This window comes from Danio rerio, chromosome 15 (genome assembly GCF_052040795.2).
Source record: "Danio rerio strain M-AB ecotype USA chromosome 15, GRCz13ab, whole genome shotgun sequence".
Taxonomy (NCBI): Eukaryota; Metazoa; Chordata; class Actinopteri; order Cypriniformes; family Danionidae; genus Danio; species Danio rerio.
Window position 1 is genome coordinate 42,375,044 of NC_141035.1, and position 19,957 is coordinate 42,395,000.

Below are 19,957 nucleotides of genomic sequence, written 5' to 3' on the forward strand. Positions count from 1 at the left end.
TAAGTGTATGATACATTTTAGTGCACTTTCTCATAACACATCCTAATCTTTTGAGGCTGTTCAAATTCATCCGGTTATATGAGTCTACACCGATCTTGGTACTGGAGAAATTTCGTGTAGAATTGAGCTCCAACTTATATAAACACTATGCTATATAAACAAACCTGCCTGGAAGCTTCAACACTCAAAAAAAAAAAAAAAAAAGAATTATTTGCTGCTTGTTCAAACTACTTATTTAAAATGAGGTGAAGAGAAACAGTTCCTGAAGTTTTTTTTCTGGCAACTTAATGTTTTTTTTGTTTTTCAATTTTAAGTTGATTTAACATAAAACAATCATGTTAACTTAACCAATTTGCGTTGGGAGACATACAGGGATTGTGCGGAACCCTGCATTTTTAACACTGAAGTATACCTCGTAAGACATTGATTAGCTTGTTTAGGTGTTTTTGATTAGGGTTGGAACGAAACTACAGGACACCGGCCCTCCAACTTTGGTGAACACTGGTCTACACTATTAAAGAATGTGCTTTTACCTACCAATGGAAGTGGCCCAAATAGAACATCTTGAAATAGTTTAGATAGCGTTTACAGTTGTGTTTGGATTCAGGGCTGCCCGGTATTGCAAAAATTGAGCGTTGCAATATTTCGTTTTTCTGCAATATTTATAGGACTGCATAGTCTTCGTTTTATAAATAATTCAATAAAATTGATCATTATTAAAGTGACAAATGGTACAAATTCTTAAGCCTGAAAGCTTTTAAAATCCTCAGTCACAGGTGTCAAAAGCACTTGCAAATGATATGTTATAATCCAGACTCAACGGTACATATCCTGCAACCACATTGCGATATTGATGCTAAAACTATAAATTGTGCAGCCTTATTTGGATTGACAATAGCTGTACTGCGACTTGACAATCTGCACAACCAAACATCTCTGACTTTGTCAGCCACTAGAATGAGACGTTGGGATCACATAACTGAATATGCATGGCAGATGTTGCATGGTTTGGGGGCTTGAAGTCGAAGCAATTAACCACATTAATGCTAATCAGCTTGAATACAAAACTCCAGCTAGTGTGGATGAGATGAGAGCATGATAACATGGGAAAACCCATGACAAACCTGCACTTATCTTCTCTGGTCTCTTTTTTTATTTATTTCCGTCCATCCCCCAAGGGTTGTCAGTAACTCCCCTCAGTGCTGTAATTAAACATCGCAGATTAGTTTTCCTTGTAATTTCTGGGCATCTGCAAATAGTCCCCGTGACGCTTGAAGAGAAGCACACCCACCACCCAATTAAAGAGAGCCGGTTTGCGACGATTACCCATACTGACAACTCAAAAGCAGATGTGAGGAACGCAGTCTTCCTGCTTCACTTGGCTTGGGAATACACCTCAAACATGGTTCGCTTTTTGCAGAACAACACCATCTACTATTTTCAGTGAAAAGACCGCTGCTCGGCTTAGTTGGAGAGCCAAATTATGCCGCCTACGTGTCTCAAACTCTAGCCTAGGAAAAATATCACAATTAAATTCATTTCTGAAATGTCAGCAAAGGTATAAAGAGGGCTGAAAGGATCAGGGGACATTATAATTGCACGAAAGAATCAGGAAAGAGGATTCTCCAGGGACCCAAGCCCTTGTCCTCTTCAGCTACAGTGTGGCCCCCTCTGCTAATAACTTAATGAAACTCAAATATTCTCAAAGCAAACAGTGGAAAGCATGCTGGCGTTCGCAGGGGGAAAAAGGACAACGGAGTTGAATTTTGCACCGCTCTGATGAATCTATAATGGAAACGGGGTTGGTTTGAATATCAAAGGTGGTGGGAGCAGAGAATGGGAACATCCTGTGAGGGAATAATGAGGGGTGTCACCCAACCTTTCAGAAGGCGAGCGCCAAATGTCCCCCTCCGTTTCACAGACAAAATGTCAACTTGATTTTTTTGCTTGTCAAAGTAATGGCTAGATTACGCCCCCTCCAAGCTCTATACTTTTTCTGACTGTGCACTTTAAATTAAAAAAAGAATTAATACAAAACAAATAGAAAATTAAGGATGATGACGGTTTCTTTGCGAATTTCATTATACTTATATATATATTTTTTGTTCTATATTAGTGTTTCATATCATTACTTTATAATTGGATTCTGTGATTTGGTTCACATTCTTTCAATCGCAGAAATCCAAGGGCCCTAGAGCTTGAGAAATGCAGAACTTTCTTGAATCAGATTGACTGAGGATCTGATTTCAAATCCATATATTTGAATCAAATGAATTAATGTGTAAATAAATGACCAGGTCTCTCTAAAACCAAGACTAGAATGCATCTTAGATTGCTCCACATGTCCAGACGGGGTTATCGAGGTCTGGTGTACTGCTCCACATTCCCACCGCATCCCAAGAACTGGAAGAGTACACTATAATTAGAGGCTTTCTACATGCTGCAGCCATTTAGTATGCTAATAAAGGAGTAAGCGGACTTCTGAAAGAGTACTGCAGGTAAAGTGAGAGGTTTGGGAAAGTTAAAGGGGATAGTTCACCCAAAAATGAATTGTGTCATCATTTACTCAACTATTACTTGGAGTTAAATACAAAAGAATATATTTTGAACTGCGCTGGGAAACTCTAATTATTGATTTCTATTGTATTTATTTATTTACTTATTTAATCTACTATGGAAGCCAATATTTACAAGTTTTCAGCTTTCTTCAAAATATCCTCTTTTGTGCTCAATTACAGTATATTCAAAACTCTGCGGCTAGAATACTCACTCATACCAAACGTTCTGCTCACATAACCCCTATCTTGTACGACCTCCATTGGCTCCCAGTTGCATATCACATTTAATGAAAAATTCTCCTCCTTGCATTTAGATCCTTTAATAGCCTAGCTCCCTCCTATCTCTGCAACATGCTTGTCCCCTACACCCCAACTTGTTCATTACGTTCCACTGACTCTGGCCTTCTCGCTGTCCCACGGTACCGCCTCACTTCAATGGGGGGCAGATCATTTAGTGTTATTGCAACCCAAACTCCGGAACTCTCTACCACGCTATAATAATATCTCTGAATTCAAATCCTTACTTAAGACTCACTTATTTTCTCAATGCTTCGCTTCTGATCTGCCAAACAGACCACTTTATCTGATCCCCTCCACCCTGCTCATTTGTCTCCTAGGTCTTGTTTGTGTAATTCCAGTTTGTTATATTTGACTTCATGTATGCTTGTTTATCTTTTTGTCACATCCTTTGTAAAGTGTCTTTGAGCTCTGGAAAGGCGCTACATAAATAAAAATTATTTATTATTATTATTATTATTATTATTATCATTATTAATAATAATAGAAGAAAGAAACTCATAAAGGATTGAAAACACTTGAAAGTAGGGGTGTCACGATCCTCCAAATTCTCGATTCGATTACATTTTCGATTCTGAAGGCACGATTCGATTCGATTTTCGATTATGAATAATTAATTAATTAATGACCAATTAATTATTTATAGCCTACCGTTTAAACTACCTGACCTGCATGGTCTTTGTTTTACCCATAAACAAATCATACAGTAAATGAATAAAGGCAAGATACACACATAATTACCACCTGTCAATCACTTTTTCTGCGGGACTCGTGAATAGGCAGTGATCTGTGTCGTTATAATAGCGTCGGTAAAAAAGACGCACAACCAACAGGAACCAGCCAACAGTATCTGAGGTGTTCGCTAAAATGACTAAGTACAAGTGAGTGAAAGATTGAAGCAGTCCTCTGACTGCCTGGACCTGCTGTCTGGAGCGCATGGCTGTATGTGCGTCTGTGTCTGTGTGGTCACGTGATGTGCATATTCAGAGGTAGAGAGGAAGGAGGGCTGCTCAGAAATGCAACACGCCACTGTGGATGTCAAATCGTTGTCGTTCTAAAATGCCATTTAAAAACAAAGACAGTGTAAACAGGGCCTGAGTGTGTACTTTTCGCGAGCGGATTTGCAACGGTGGCGGGCAGAGGATCGCGATGCCGGTGTTGTCTATCGGACGAACCGTACGTAATACGTAGATAGCAGAGCTTGCAAACTGTGTTTTTTTGTCGACAACACGAACGTTGTCAACATAACTCACTGGAAATCCAAAATGCTTACACACCGGCGACTTCATTGAAAGAGAAGAAGATTTAAGCTCTGTCGACGGGTCTCCTGCTTCTGCAGTTTAACAAGCCTTTCAACAAGCCTGTTTTTTTCCCGCTTGGCAAGCCAAGCTGACGTGACATGGGGGCGTGGCAGCATCGACGATTCTATTTTTTGATTCGATAATCGAAATTGAGCATAAATTTCGAACAATTTCGATTTTTAATCTAAACAATCTTTTCATTTGAACTATCACTTTAAGGTTATATGACATATGCCTGCTTCTTATTAAGTTAATAGGTCTTTCATTGTTTCTTTTCCAGTTAAAATATCCTAAAAAATAAACTAATGAAATGAAAGTATCCATTTCTCACTAAGGCTGACTTATTTAATTACATTTGCAGAGATCTTATCCAAAATCTCATTTACAACAGTGATGAACACATTCATATGTTGAGCTGTCATTATTCCATGATCTTTCATAAAACGCTTACATTTAAAAACACTTATAAAGAATATGATTTTCCAGCACACTGAGTCATAATCCAAACAAACCTAACCTGTTTAACACTGTAAGTAGTCTTATCAGAGAAGCGTCACATTACCGCCCATCAATCTTTTAACAAAGTCTCATTGTCATTTATGCGGATGCTCAAACTCCCTGCTCTTTGATCGCCATTTTTACAGCTGTTTTAAGAGTGCGTGAAAACCTGCAACAGACACGTCTGTCATCCTTAAAATCACAGCCTGATACTACGCATTACGCAACGTGTGGCCCGGAGCCATTGGGGTGAGCTCTTATGGATAAAGCCAGCTCCATCTTTTCTTACATTCCTCTCTCGTTCTTTGTTCCTCAGCGAGTCATTATACTCAAACAAAGCGTGACACATGAAGCATTATAAGCCTCCAAGTTTCATATTGAAAGGGAAATGTGGAAACAAAAGGGGGCAAAATCCAACTTCAGGGACCAACACGGGCCATACAGAGCAGAACGAATGCCCGGATTGACCCGTATTTACCTCAGCGCTGCACAGAGACTCCACTGTATGTGAAGTTAATAATAAACCCACAACAGATCTGCGCTAAGCGTCGCTGCCTGGCCAAACATGACTTGTTGAAAGTTGGATTAGATTTACGGTCTACCGGGTGTTGGGCGATCGTAAAAGGGGGATTATTAAAATAACTTCAGAAAAAGGACGGATTGTGTACACAGTGTTCAACCTGGATTCTTGTAAGAACGGGCTAGGCAGAGCAAACACATTTTGAGGTCTTAACTTCCTTTTCGGCGGTTTTCTTGGCAACGGCGCGACTGACATTCCTGGTCTGTCAGTCTGAATAAGTAGGTGAGTGTTGATATCTGAGAAGTGATAGATTCCTTTTTCGCCTCTGACACCGGCTGTCTAGCTTTGGATGGAAAACGGGAGTTTAGGCAGGAATTCTACAACCTTCCTGTCGTAGGTTTCCATCATGGTTGCCTGAACGGGGTAATTACATGCGTGGCGGCAGGGCAGGGGGGCGGAGGGAGCGGACAGGCACTGAGGGTTTTGAGCTTTGCCACTGTGTCATTATGGTCCTGTTTGAACCTTATTCAGAATAAGCAGCCCGAAGGCTGCGGCCAAACAGCCCGAGCTTTTCCTCATGTCGGGCCAAGTCGTCCGCCCGCCCGCCAAGCCTCTTGTTTTTGTTCTTGCACAGAAAAAAGAAGGCCTCCAGAACAAATAGCATACAGTATATCACCCTCTGTTTGATATACCGCATGACATTTTCTCACTTTTTAGTCTCTGAGCTCGCATAACTTTCCCAGCAACTTCAACATATACAAATTTATGTGTCTTTTTGACCGACATTGCCTTACAGAAGCTAAAAAAAAGCTAAGTAGTTTTTTTTGTCTTACTGTAGTAACCGTGGCTCAAATGTTGACTGTGAAGAGGACTGTATTTTGTTGCATTTGTGAGTTTATGCACATAAAAGAATGAGCAAAATGTATATATAATAAATTTTGTGGTTTAACTTTATTTCATATATGGTTTAACCCAGTTTGCATTAAGTTTGTACTAGGTCTACAGTGTTTCATGTTGATGTAAATCTTAAATCAACTTACCGGAACTAATTTACACTTTGCACACATTTACATTATTAAACATTATTAAAACATTTATATTATTTGTTCTTCTTTATATCTTGCAATTCTATCATTTCTAGGGATGTTACGATTCACCTAACTCATTCAATACGATTCATGATACTAAACTCACAATTTAGTCCCGATTTATTAACAAAATTATTTAAAACAAATTGAAGGTGTAGAGGAGCCCTTTAATTTTTTCTTAAATGCTGCACTTTTTTTTGCAAAATAATATATTTTCTGCCTAACTAAAGTGCTATTTTAAAAACAAGATCACTCCCAAAAAAAGAATACAAACTAAAGAAGACTCAATAATATAAAAAAACCAAAACTGGTCTTTGCACATTTACATTGTCTCCTGCTGTTGAAACAACTTTCACTGGGGACTGAGATGGCTGGTGTGGAGAGGAAAATCTATCTTAAACTAGAGAGCAGTGTGTAAAAAGGTGGTCAATAGGCCCTACGCTTCAGGCGACTGGTCACTGGCATAAAAAAATGATTATAAAATGACTAATTATATAGTAGGATAGAGACAGGAGTTAAACATGATTATGTTATACTTGTATAACATTTTAACCAGTTTGAATCATCACAAAAATACACTGATTTTCAACCGACTCAAGGTGAATCGTTACATCCCTAACTATTTGGATTTTGGAAAGTATTAAAATTCAAAGAAATAGAATAGTCACTTTTTTTTATGAAGTTTCTTAGTTTTATTGAACTTGGGCTCAAAACTCGACTATGAATAGGGTTAATGAATTAATCTTATTCTGTTGCATATGTGCGTTTATGTATATAAATGTATATATAATGCATTTTCTGGTTTACCTGTTTCATTTTTATGCGTCAACATAAGTTTGCATGAGGTCTTTAGTGTTTTCTGATGATGTAAGTATCTTCAGATGCTTTCTGGAACAAATATCCGCTTTACATGTACATTTAAATGTGTTATTTGTTCTTCTTTATATCTTGCAATTCTATTTTTTTTATTTTGGGAAGTATTACAGTTCAGAGAAATAGAATAATCAATCTCTAAAATAGAATAATCCTATTTTTATGAAAATAGTTTAATTGAGCTTGGGCTCAAAGGTCGACTATAAGGAGGGTCAAGGAATCAACCTTAGTTGAATATGATCATTTATGCATATAAAAGAATGATTAAAATGTATATATAATGCATTATGTGGTTTAACCTTATTATATAATTATATTGTTATGATTTAACTGAAGTTTGCATGAAGTCTTCAAGGTTTTATGTTGATTTCAGTCTCTTCAGATGCTTTCTGGAACAAACATACACTTTACATGTACATTTAAATGTGTTAATTGTTCTTCTTTATATCTTGCAATTCTATTTTTTTATTTTTTTATTTTGGGAAGTAATAAAATTCAAAGAAATAGAATAATCGTTCTCTGAAATAGAATTATCATTCTATTATTATGAAAATAGTTTTAATCAGGCTTGGGTTCAGGAAGGTCGCTTGTTTAATCCTTGGCTGGGTCAGTTGGCATTTTGGAAAGGAGTTTGCATGTTCTCCCTGTGTTGGCGTGGGTTTCCTTTAGGTGCTTCGGTTTTCCCCAAAGTCCAAAGACATGCGCTGTAGGTAAATTGGGTAGGCTAAATTGTCCGTAGTTTATGAGTGAGTATGGATGTTTGTCAGTGATGGGTTGCAGCTGGAAGGGCATCCGCTACGTAAAACATATGCTGAATAAGTTAGTGGTTCATTCCACTGAGGTGACCCCATATTAATAAAGGGTTTAAGCCAAAAAGAAAATGAATGAGCTTAGGCTCAGAAGTCGACTATGAGAAGGGTCCATGAATTCACTTTTTTTTGTTGCATATGTGCGTTTATGCATTTAAAAGAATACGTAAACGTATATATAATGCATTTTGTGGTTTAACTATTTAATTTTCATGCTTAAACATAAGTCTTAAGAGTGTTTTACGTTAATTTAAGTCTCTTTAGATGCTTACAAAATGGATGAAACAAAAAAATTACTTGCATGCATTTACATATGTTATTTGATCTTCTTTATAAATATTATTTATCCATAAAATGATTTTGGGAAGTATTAAAGTTGAGAGAGGTAAAGCAATCTTTCTCTGAAATACAAGCAAAGCACATCAAAATATCGACCAATAACTAGATTTCCGTAAAATAATCAAGAACTTCAGCACATTCCCACAGGGACATACGAGTAGTTTTAAATAGCAGATCTTAGGAGTGAGTAAGACATGCCATTGGTACACACGACACGGCCGGATCGCCCCCCCTGCGGGTCCACCGAGGACTCGATTAGATTACAACAAGAGGGCTGCTGACAGCTCTGAGGCATACTTGAAAAGCGGTTGATACCTGAGATCAGGCCTTTCAAGCTTAAAGAGAGACGGTATGTAATGCAGATCACGTCCAAGGCCAAGGAGAATCACTGAAAACCACAAGTTTTAAGTAATAAGCCCATTTAAAGTATCTGCTTTGAGGCTGTACACAAAAAAAAAAGGTTTTTATTAGGGATAAAAATTGACCCACGACTGAACGAAAAAAGGAGAAAAGTCAAATACCAATTAGATTAGGAAATAAAGAGTTCTGCTTTATATTAAGTGGCCTTAATATGCACTTTTATCAAAAAGGATGTGCTTATTGTGTTCATATGGTATTGCAAAACACTTAATGCGCTATTGAGGTGGCAATGTTAGAGATAGATTTGGTGGTCTGGCTTAGTTTATGGGAAATTTAATACATATGTAATTTTTAAACAGGTATTTTTTTAGGCAAGTACAATTTAAAAGCCCTCAAGACACCATCTAAAGCACACCTCAGATAAATGTAACCGTTATTCTGTGATCTCATCTGTAAATATCATAAACTATTGTGAGTTTTCAGAGCTCACGACCACCTACTAAGCCCTATTCTGCTCTCTTCAGGCCGTCTAGCCCGTTTCCCCCATCAGGATCACCATGCAGGTCCAGTGGCACAGTCACATCCTGCCCATCTCCAGTGAGATTATCCGACCCACTGAGCCCATTGAGGCGCACAGACCCAGGAGGAAACTGGAAACGCTTGCTATTCAGCTGCAGAGGCTACAGTCGCTCTTATATTCACTTCTAGGCCAGGAAAGTCACAAACACAAAGCCAAATTAACACTGGCCTGCTTTCAAACCACTCCTGGAAGACGAAGCCAATGCCATAGAAGAGAGCTGTGTGTCAAACCTTAATATCGTATAGGGCTGGGTAAAAATTGGATTTTTTAATAATTATTTTTAAAATGTTGGATTCATTTTAAATATATATTCTGTATACAATGTGTTCTCTAAGTACACATAAGAATTGGCTAATTTGTGAATTGGAGTGACATCTATTAATGAATATAGCACACGCTGATTCAAATGATATATTCACAGTGAGTCTCAGGTAATTGATTCACTGATTCAAATGATTCATTCAAAGTAAGTCTCCAGTAAACGACTCAACTGATTAAAATGATCTGTTCAGATTGAGTTTACAGTAAACAAGTCACTGATTTAAATGATCCGTTAAGAGTGGATCTCCAGTAAATGATTCACTGATTCAAATGATCCGTTCATATTAATGCCCCATTCACAAGGGGGGTCAGCATCAACGCTTCCCATTCACTTTAAATGGGTGACCTCAGGCGTTGCCGAACTGCATTGTGGATCCGTCGGCGCTGCTTCAGAGGCGTTGCTAGCTGCAGAAGTTAGGACTAGCTCAACTTTTCAAGCGCCGACAGAAGCGTCAGCCAATCAGATCGCTTAATGCAAATACACCAGCTAGACAGTGGCCTATTGCTGACTGAATTTCATTGGCTGACGCTACTATGATGATCGCTTCAGCCCCAACTTCAGACACGCCTTCAGTCAAGCGTTGACACTGAAGCCCTTATGAATGGGGCGTAAGTCTCCAGTAAACAACCCAACTGATTCAAATGATCTGTTCAGAGTGAGTCTCCAGTAAACAACTCACTGGTTCAAACGATCTGTTAAGAGTGGGTTCTCCAGTAAATGATTCACTGATCCATTCAAAGTAAGTCTCTAGTAAACAACTCAACTGAATAAAATGATATGTTTAGTCTGAGTCCCCAGTAAACAAGTTATTGGTTCAAATGATCTGTTAAGGGGGGGTCTCCAGTAAATGACTTACTGATTCAAATGATCTGTTCACAGTTAATCTCCAATAAACAATCCACTGATTCAAATGATCTGTTCACAGTGAGTCTCCAGCAAACAATTCACTGATTTAAATGATCCATTCAGAGAGTTCACAGTAAACAAATCACTGGTTCAAATAATCCGTTAAGAGTATGTCTCCATTAAATTATTCACTGATTCAACTAATCTGTTCAGAGTAAGTCTCCAGTAAACAACTCAAATGATTCAAATGATCAGTTCAGAGTGAGTGTCCAGTAAACAACTCACTCATTTATATTAACACTACAGTACATTCACTAAATCAAAGAGAATCGAATCCTAAGATTGTGAATCGGAATTAAATCAACACCCAGCCCTAATATATCTCACACTCAAAAATCCAGCGTGAACAGAAAGAACCCAAGCACTTACTAGCTACTTCCAGCGAGGCGTTGTGGCTGACGGCTTCTCCCAGATAGTTACGTGCCACACAAACGTAGGAGCCTTCGTCGGGTTTGCTGCGCCGGCCGTGAACAATGCGGAGAAAGAAGAGAGATCCGGTGGGCAGGAGCATGCGGTGGGATCGAGGATTGTCCCGGTCGGTTTCAACTCGTTCTCCATCTTTGTACCACTCCACTGTGGGCGTGGGACGTCCTTCAGCCTTGCAGTTTAGGGTGGCCGGTTCGCCTTTGGATACGATCAGATCAGAGGGGTGTTCAACAATACGGGGTGCGTAATCTTCCTGCCGCAGACGGGATCCTGACAACAGAAAGGACAGATGTTTAATTAAACAAATATATAATTATTAGTTTCAATAAACAATAAGAACAATAACAAATTTATTAAGACAAAATAAATGGATAATTAGAAAATAAAAATATTAAATAAATATTACTTATATTAAATGAATACAATTTATATATATATATATATATATATATATATATATATATATATATATATATATATATATATATATATATATATATATATATATATATATGAGCAATTTCATGAAAAAATTGTGCCAATGGTAAATTTCATTATCATCCAACCACTTTTCATGCTTTCAAAAAAGGGGTTAAAGACTCGCCTTTTCCATGCTTTATGTTAACAGTAATCATTCTGCAAAAGGATTGGAGTCTGTAGTATGAATAATTACCCTTACATTTTCATAACATTAGTGCCCTTTTGATTTATGAGCTACATATTTAAGACATCACGCAGCTTCGGTCACGTGTCACGTCCGTAACGATTTAATGAAAAAGTTTATATTGTGGAATAAATATTATAACAAATAAAATGAAACTTTGTATACGAAGCCAAAATATGTCCATACTAATTATGATCGCCAACTCATCTCAGGTCTTTGCTCTAAACAACCACAATTTTGCGTTACGGACGTGACCATTTTTGAAATCCTTATTAATATAAGCTAATGACCAGCAGTAAAATGTAAATAGTGTGTGTTTTCTTAAATTGTTTTAAAATCAAGTAATGCACCTTTTTTTCAAAAACCTCTCACTGGTAATGTGTAAACATATTTACTGTTTAGAATTTGTCAGTGGAAAAAAAAAAAAAAAAAAAAATATATATATATATATATATATATATATATATATATATATATATATATATAAATAATTGTTCATTAATTGTAATAAGAGTTAAAATGGTCAGTTCATTGAGAACACACACACACACACACACACACACACACACACACACACACACACACACACACACACACACACACACACACACACACACAGTGATCTGACAAAGCCTTCAAAGCAGCCCAAACAGCAGCAGGGGAGACGTGTGCCAGTCACTGAATCCAGCATAGGTTTCCTCAACTGTCCGCCACATCTTGTCCTTATATTAAGCACTGTGTTTCTCAAAAAGTCATATGTGCTCAGGTGTTGTATCAAAATCTTTTTTTGTTATTTTCGTTATTTCCAGTGGAGGAGCAAGCACACTGGGATCATACTTCCAGGCGCACTCAGTTAAAACTTCTTTCAGAATGCTGCAAGCGCACCGCAAGTTACGTGACCAGAACTAACCTAGCAGCTTCATACATTGTATATGGAATACAGACATTTCTCCCCTTCCATAAACTAATTACTTCAGACAAACACAGAGAACCAAACACTGCAGTGGTTTTTAATTTTCTCCATAAATAAAACTTGTATCAGAGCTATAGGAATGTTTTATCAGCTAGACCTCTTCGGATGATGGTTTACTAGCAATCTGTGTAGAACCAACAGCCCCCTCAACCCGGGCTGTAGTAAAATCTTCAAACATTGACCAATCCGGGGTGATAAAAAGGTTGGGGAGGAATGCTATGGAGGACAAATGAGGCACGTATTAAAATGAATGGATAACTGGAACATTAATAAACACATCACCATGTCTATAATTCAGTGTATATATGCAAAACAAAATCTATTAACACTATAGTACAAATTAAAATGAGTTTCTGAGAATAATTCACAATGGATGGACCACTGCTTCAAGCTTCCAATGCAAGCTCAACGACACTGATCTGATGTTCCAGCACAATCAATACGCAAGTAATATGAATGACGATCAATTTTCCGATGAGCTTCTGGTCAGATGAGATTCTGTTTTGTATCCTAATGCAAATTCAATACAAATAAAGTGCACCGCTGACTGGATCCAGATGGATGAATCCTGATATATTCAAGCCTGGACATGATGACTTCTGGCTGCAGGACACATGGGTTGAACTCAGAGCATGATGTCATGGGGATACTTTACAGCAGACAATGCTGGTTTCTCTGTCCTTGTTTAGCTAAAGATAAAGCTCGACCCAAAATGATTTTTCAGTCATCACATTCTCACCCTCACCTGTATGATTTTCTTTCTTCAGGGGTGAAAAAAGTTGATGGATGGTCTCCATATAAAGGGAAGGGAATGTTAACCAGATCTCATCGAACTCGATGACATTAAAAAAATGAAGAAAAGTTGCACAGAATATGACTCATTCAAAACCATACTACAGCTCTGTATTCCACTATTTAAGCATGTTTTGCTACAATTCTATGTGCTACTGTACTTGTCATTTCTTTAAAATAGTTTGTTAAAGAAACCATTTAAAAAAGGCTCCATTTACAAGTCTACTAGAGCAGTGGATCTCAAACTTTTTTCACCAAGTACCACCTCAGAAAAAAATTGTCTCTCCAAGTACCACAATAATGAGTAGAATTAAATTACAGTAGCGTAGTAGGCCCAATAAAGAAGCTACAGCACTGCACAGTTCACAAAACAGGCAGATTAATTCCTATTATTAAGAAGATTTATTATTATCAGCCACTTTAAACATTATAAATAGTTTGAACAATAACACTGTACTGTGCTTATATATATAAAACACAAACAAACAAAATAAGACGTTTAAATTAAAAATGTGCTTTTAGAAGTTAATCAAAAATGGTAGACTACTGTTCTTAACAAGTAAAAAAAGCTCCTGTACTTAAATGTAAAGTATTGACATATAGTAGCCTATTCATCAAAACCTGGAGATGTTGCTTGGAACTCATAAATTTAGGCTATAAGTCATCACATTAATATATAAATATTTTTTTTAACTGTAGGTAGCATGTACATATGACATATTTGATTCCTCCGCATACCACTAGAAGGAAGCTCATGTACCACTATTGGTACAGGTACCACAGTTTGAGAACCACTGTACTAGAGTTTAATAGTTGAGTTTTACTATTCTTGAATCCATTCAGCCAATATCGAGGGCTGGCTGGAACACTTTTAGCTTAGAATAAATCAATGAATCAGATTAGACCATTAGTATCTCGATCAAAAAAAAAGTAAACTCACTCAAAAAAAAAAGTAAACTCACTCAAAAAAAAAAAAAAAAGTAAAAAGTTACACTTTTTATTCTGTTGTTACATCATGTACTCGGAACGGTACATGAAAAAAGAAAAGTTGCTATTTTCTAGGTCAATGGCTGGGAACTATACCCTTATTCCGGCGTAATAATTAAGGAACTTTGCTGCTGTTCTTTGGCTGCAGCAGGCACAATGACGTTTGTAGTGCCTGAAAATAGTCCCCAGCTACTTAACTACATAACAGCATGTTATCTTTATCTGATCACAATTAGACAACGCTATACAAATACAGGTGTAAATGGTCGTTTTGAGCTAGTCCATTGCAACATTGAGCATTGTCAGCACCACATTCTCATGGCAATTCGTAACAATTTGATTCAGTGTGTGTATTTGTACAATCCCATTTATATATATTCTAGAACACAGGTGTCAATTCCAGTTCCTGGAGGGTCGAAGCTCTGCAGTCTGATTCCAACCCTAATTAAACACACCTGATCAAACTAATGGAGTCCCTTCAGGGTTGTTTGAAACCTACAGGTAAGTGTGTTGTAAACTGTGCAGAGCTGCGGCCCTCCAGGAACTGGAATTGACATCTGTGTTTTAGAACGATTTGATCATCCCCCAGTGCTTCCCACACAGTCTTTACTTGGGCGGGCGCCAGGGTATTTTACCATCCGCCCAAGTATAACTGGTGACACTTTTTTATTTATTATTATTATCGTCCTTTAACATTTGTTGTTTGTCTGTCTGTCCTCATTCTTCTCTCACCCTACACGTTTCATAATGCTCGTTGTGTGGGCACAAGAACGGTCAACACTCCACACATGCTCTGCAGAGACGTGCCTTTTTGGGGCAAAAATATACAACCGGTCGTCGCTTAAATCTCCTAAAATGTCTAAGATTCACCTTTCACTTTCGCTTTCTAAACTGCCGTTAATTGTATGTGTTTTGCATTAAAGCATTTTGCATTTAAGCATGTTTTGAAAAAAAAATACAACATTTATAACATATATAAATATATAACTTTATTTATTTATTTATTTTATTTTATTATTTTTTTTAATTTTGTGCTAATTGTCATTTCTCTATAATTGCTTGTTAAAGAAACACTCCATGTAAAAAAAAATAGGCCTAATTTACAAGTCTGCTGGAGTTTAATAGTTGTATTTTACCAATTTTTAATCCAATGAGCCAATTTGCTGAAACCCTTTTAGCTTAGCTTATAAATCAATGAATCAGATTAGAGCATTAGCATATCTTGCTCAACTATTTTTTTAAAGTTACATTTTTTCTTCAGTAGTTACATCATGTACTAAGGCTGACAGAAAATTAGCTATTTTAGGTCCAACAAATCAGGTTTTTGAGTGTGATATATACTAATTATACTATTCTTCTTTTATGAATAGTCATGAACACACTTGTTTGTAAAGCAAGTGATATGATCGTTTTCTGATGTTAATTATTTCAAGTCATTTCCCCATAGGAAATTGAAATGAAAAGGTCTAAAACAATAGCAAAAAAGGTCAACACTCCTGACTCCAACACAAACCCACAATGTCAAGACATAGTTTCTCAGCTATCAGAGCTGAAACGAAATCTGATGCTCACTGTATCATTAATTATTCATGTTCATATGTAAAATGTGCAAGCCTGTTTCTTAATATTAGATCAAAAGATCAGAAAAACCCTATAAAAAACACCCACCCAGCTTCTCCCATCAAAGAAATCAGAAAAAGCAGAGGTTTGGAACAACCGAGGCTGAATAAACGACCAAATCAGCCATTCCTTGAAATTTCCAACATTTCTAATTCCTCAAGCAGGTGTTGGTTGACTTCCTATGAAACATATTGGTGTGGCTTTGAGTAACACAAAAGCTCTGGGAGGGAACGAAGCCCTTCATTACCAAAATCTCTCTGTTCTTTGGACTGCGGCAGACCTGTGCTTAAACCAAGCCACTGTCATTTCAGTGGTGCGCCACTTCCCTGATCAAAGACCAGAAATGAGAGGGCTGTAAAGTTAGGGATGAGGGGGTGTTTGGAGGAAAAGAGAGATAAGAGGCATTATGGAGAGACACACACATCAGACAGAACTGGGGATGTCTGGGTTTGTGTGTGTATGTGTGTGTGCGCAAGCTTGAAGGGTGGAAGTCTAAAGCACAGTCACTGCAGAGGGGAATACAAAAGTAGCTAAAAACTGGATACAGCCAATCTGCCTTTCTGGGTTTAGAACATTTGCTTGTGTAAGAAAAGAGAAAAGAAGGAAGGAAGGAAAGAAGAAAGGAGAAAAGGAAGGATGGAAGGAAGGAAGGAACGAAAGAAAGAAAGAAAGAAAGAAAGAAAGAAAGAAAGAAAGAAAGAAAGAAAGAAAGAAAGAAACATAAAAATAAGGAAGGAATGAAGGTGGTGAAGGAAAGAAAGGGGAAAAAAGTATGGAAAAGGAAGAAAAGAAGGAAAGAAGGAAGGAAGAAAGGAACGAGCGAGCAAACAAATGAAAGAAAGAAAAAATAAAGTAGTAACACACAAATGAAAGGAAGAAAGAAAAATGGAAGGAAAGTAAAAAAAGTAATGAATGGGTAAAATGAAAAACGGAAGAGTTAAACGAAAGGACGGAAGGAAATAAAGAAAACCAAAAAAAGAAGATAAAAATAAGGAAGGAGGAAAAGAAAGAGGAGAAAGCAATAAGGAAAGGAAAAAAGAAAAAAATGAAGGATAGAAGGAAGGAAGGAAGGAAGGAAGGAAGGAAGGAAGGAAGGAAAAAAAGAAAAAGGAATGAGCGAGCAAACAAACGGAAGAAAGAAAAAAAAATAAGCAACAAACAAATAAACTAAGAAAGGAAGAAAAGAATAATGGAATAAAGGGAAAAATAAATGGATAAAATAAAATTAGAAACCGTTAAACGAATGAAGGAAAGAAAGGGAAAAAAGAGAAAAGAAAGAATGAAAACCAAAAAAGAAAGATAAATAAGGAAGGAGAAAGAAAAAATAAAGAAAGAATAAGGAAGGGCACAAACTAAAGAGAGAAAAAAGACAGAAGTAACAAACAGATTACCGAAAGAAAGAAAAAAGAAGGAAAAAAAGAAATGAATGGGTAAAATGAAAAACGGAAGGGTAAAAGGAAAGGACGGAAGGAAATAAAGAAAACCAAAAAAGGACGATAAAAATAAGGAAGGATGGAAAGAGGAGAAAGAAATAAGGAAAGAGAAAAAGAAAAAAATGAAGGATAGGAGGGAGGAAGGAAGGAAGGAAGGAAGGAAAAAAGAAGAAAGAAAGAAAGAAAGAAAGACAGATAAAAGGAAGGAAGGAAGGAAAGAAGGAAGGAAGGAAGGAAAGAAGGAAGGGAGGGAGGGAGGGAGGGAGAGAGAGAGGAAGGAAGAAATTAAAAAATAAAGGAAAAAAGAAGAAAGAAAGAAAGAAAGAAAGAAAGAAAGAAAGAAAGAAAGAAAGAAAGAAAGAAAGAAAGAAAGGTAGGGTTAAAGAAAAGAAGGTAAAAATACAGAAGGAAGAACAAAAGAAAAGGAAAGAAAGAAAGAAACCAATGAATGAATAAAAGAAGTCTGTGTGTGTGTGTGTTTGTGTGTGTGTTTGTGTGTGTGTGTGTGTGTGTTTGATGGGTGGACAGTCACTGCATAGGAAAATACAAAAGTAGCTAAAATTGGAGACAGCCAATCTGCGTTTGTGGGCTTAAGTCGTTTGCTTGTGTTCAGAGAGCAGTGAACTGCACCCGCAAGACCTGCTTTATATGCAAATGAAGCTAGCATCTTTAATGCCTAACGGGAACAATATAGTGTGTGTGTGTGTGTGTGTGTGTGTGTGTCTCAACACTGGCCTTTGGAGTCCATTCAGCCCCAATTAAAAAGAGGCAGGATTAATTGGCAGTGCAGGGTCAAAATTCATTCATCCAAACCCCCTCAAACCCGCTGGCTTTTCTCTCTTTTCCTCCATCCCATCCCCCCGTTTCCTTACATCCACCTATCGCTCCCTCCGGCTCTTCTGAAAGACAGCGTCTACGAGCATTAAATCATCCCGAACATCAGCTAGACGTAATGCATTCATTGATTTGCATGTTGCGGAGCAGCAGTGTTGGCTGGTTTACAGTATGTGTAAATATGTAATGGGAAGATAATGAGATGTGCTATCTGATGTGTATGAGCAGACTGCGGGCGCACAGGATAATACACTACAAGTTGCTCTCAAAAAAACAGGCATAACATAAACGCAAAATGGGTATTGTTGGCAAACACCCACATGAAAATAATGCTTGCACAAATAAAAGACTTGTTCTCATTGTGCAATGTTGCTTTGTTAATCGCAGGAGTTACGTTCTAAAAATAATCCGCAACAGGTGAAATTTGCAAAGTAGTCAGCTTTATTTTTTCCAATTATTATAGATGTTTTATAGACAGTTTTAAGGCTATAAAACCAAACGTAACAGCTGAAGATTCATTTGTTCCGTAATGGCGCACTACAGCCCCTCTTCTTTAGCATGTTCAGAGGTTTTTTGGGCGATGATTAGCATCTTCCTCTGCCTTTTAGGTGCTACCACAGATACGTTTGAGGCTGCAAGACGTTTCGTCCACATTATGAGGTTTGTTGTGGAGAAAACTTGCGAACATACACCACTTCAGAGTCACACTGCTAGTGATCGAAGATTTGTGTCAATTTGGCAAGCTGCATTCTGTACTGTCAGGAGATTGGCAATGGTCTACAGCAGTGGTCCTCAACCACCAGGCCGCACAAAAAATCATTCATTATTTCAGATTTATTTATTATCTGAGTCTGAACGATCTTTTATTTTGAAAAATCTTTTATTTTGAAACATTACCGTATTCTCTCGGCTATATCTCAATCAATTGAGCACCCAAATTTAACCCAAAAGCAGCAAAAGGAGTAAGAAACAGACGTATTTGGAAAGGCACGTTGAAGGTCCCGCGAACTGCCAAGAAATAGATCAGCTACCCACAAATCAGGTTAATTCACTAGGATGACTGCTGGAGATCGCAAATAATGACGGCGTTCACTTATCGTGTCCAATGGTCTAAAGCCAATCAGGACGTAGAACACAAAGTGCTAATGAGGATGCAGAACACAATTCGCTGTAAAAAAAGAAAAAAGAAAAAAAGAAAGAAAGAAAAAGCATGTCAAATTGCACAAAGAAAGCAAAAACAAAACAAAAAAAATAAAAATAATAAATCGGTGAAACTGCGAGGCCACAAAGGTGAACCACATTTTTTTTACAGCAGCGGGCTGTAAAAAATAAGTCTAAGAAAAATGTTTTAACTGATAAAACGTAATTGAAAAAGAAAAAAAAAACATTATAACAAAATTAAAATATTTAGATTTTAATTTATAAATGTATTTTACATAAAAAAAACTATAATAGATAAAAAATAATGAAAAAAAAAATATATATATATATTTTAGATATATATTTGAAATTTTAAATATAGATTTTTTATTAAGTATTATTGTTTAAATATAATTTTAATTAAATATAAATTTTTTTTGTTAATTCAAATTGAATTTAAAAACTATTTCGGGGGAGGAGGTGAACAAAAAATGCTAATATTTTAAGAGAAATATAAGCAATATTTTTCATTTTTTTATTGTTCTGTTCTAATATAACTGTCTTAAATGTGTCTGTCTAGTTTAATCTAAATGTATCCACTACAGCTTCATGTTAAGCTGCTATGACACTATTTACA

At 36.9% G+C, this 19,957-nt stretch overlaps 1 protein-coding gene across 17 annotated transcripts in view; it reads right to left on the bottom strand.

Annotated features, from left to right (window-relative positions):
• robo1 (roundabout, axon guidance receptor, homolog 1 (Drosophila)) overlaps positions 1-19,957 on the bottom strand; it is a 553,775-nt gene that overhangs the window by 271,199 nt on the left and 262,619 nt on the right. For all 17 annotated transcript variants that reach the window (XM_087282423.1, XM_087282421.1, XM_087282414.1 and 14 more), the window contains 1 exon segment: positions 10,821-11,147. In XM_087282423.1, coding sequence (XP_087138549.1) covers positions 10,821-11,147 — 327 coding nt within the window.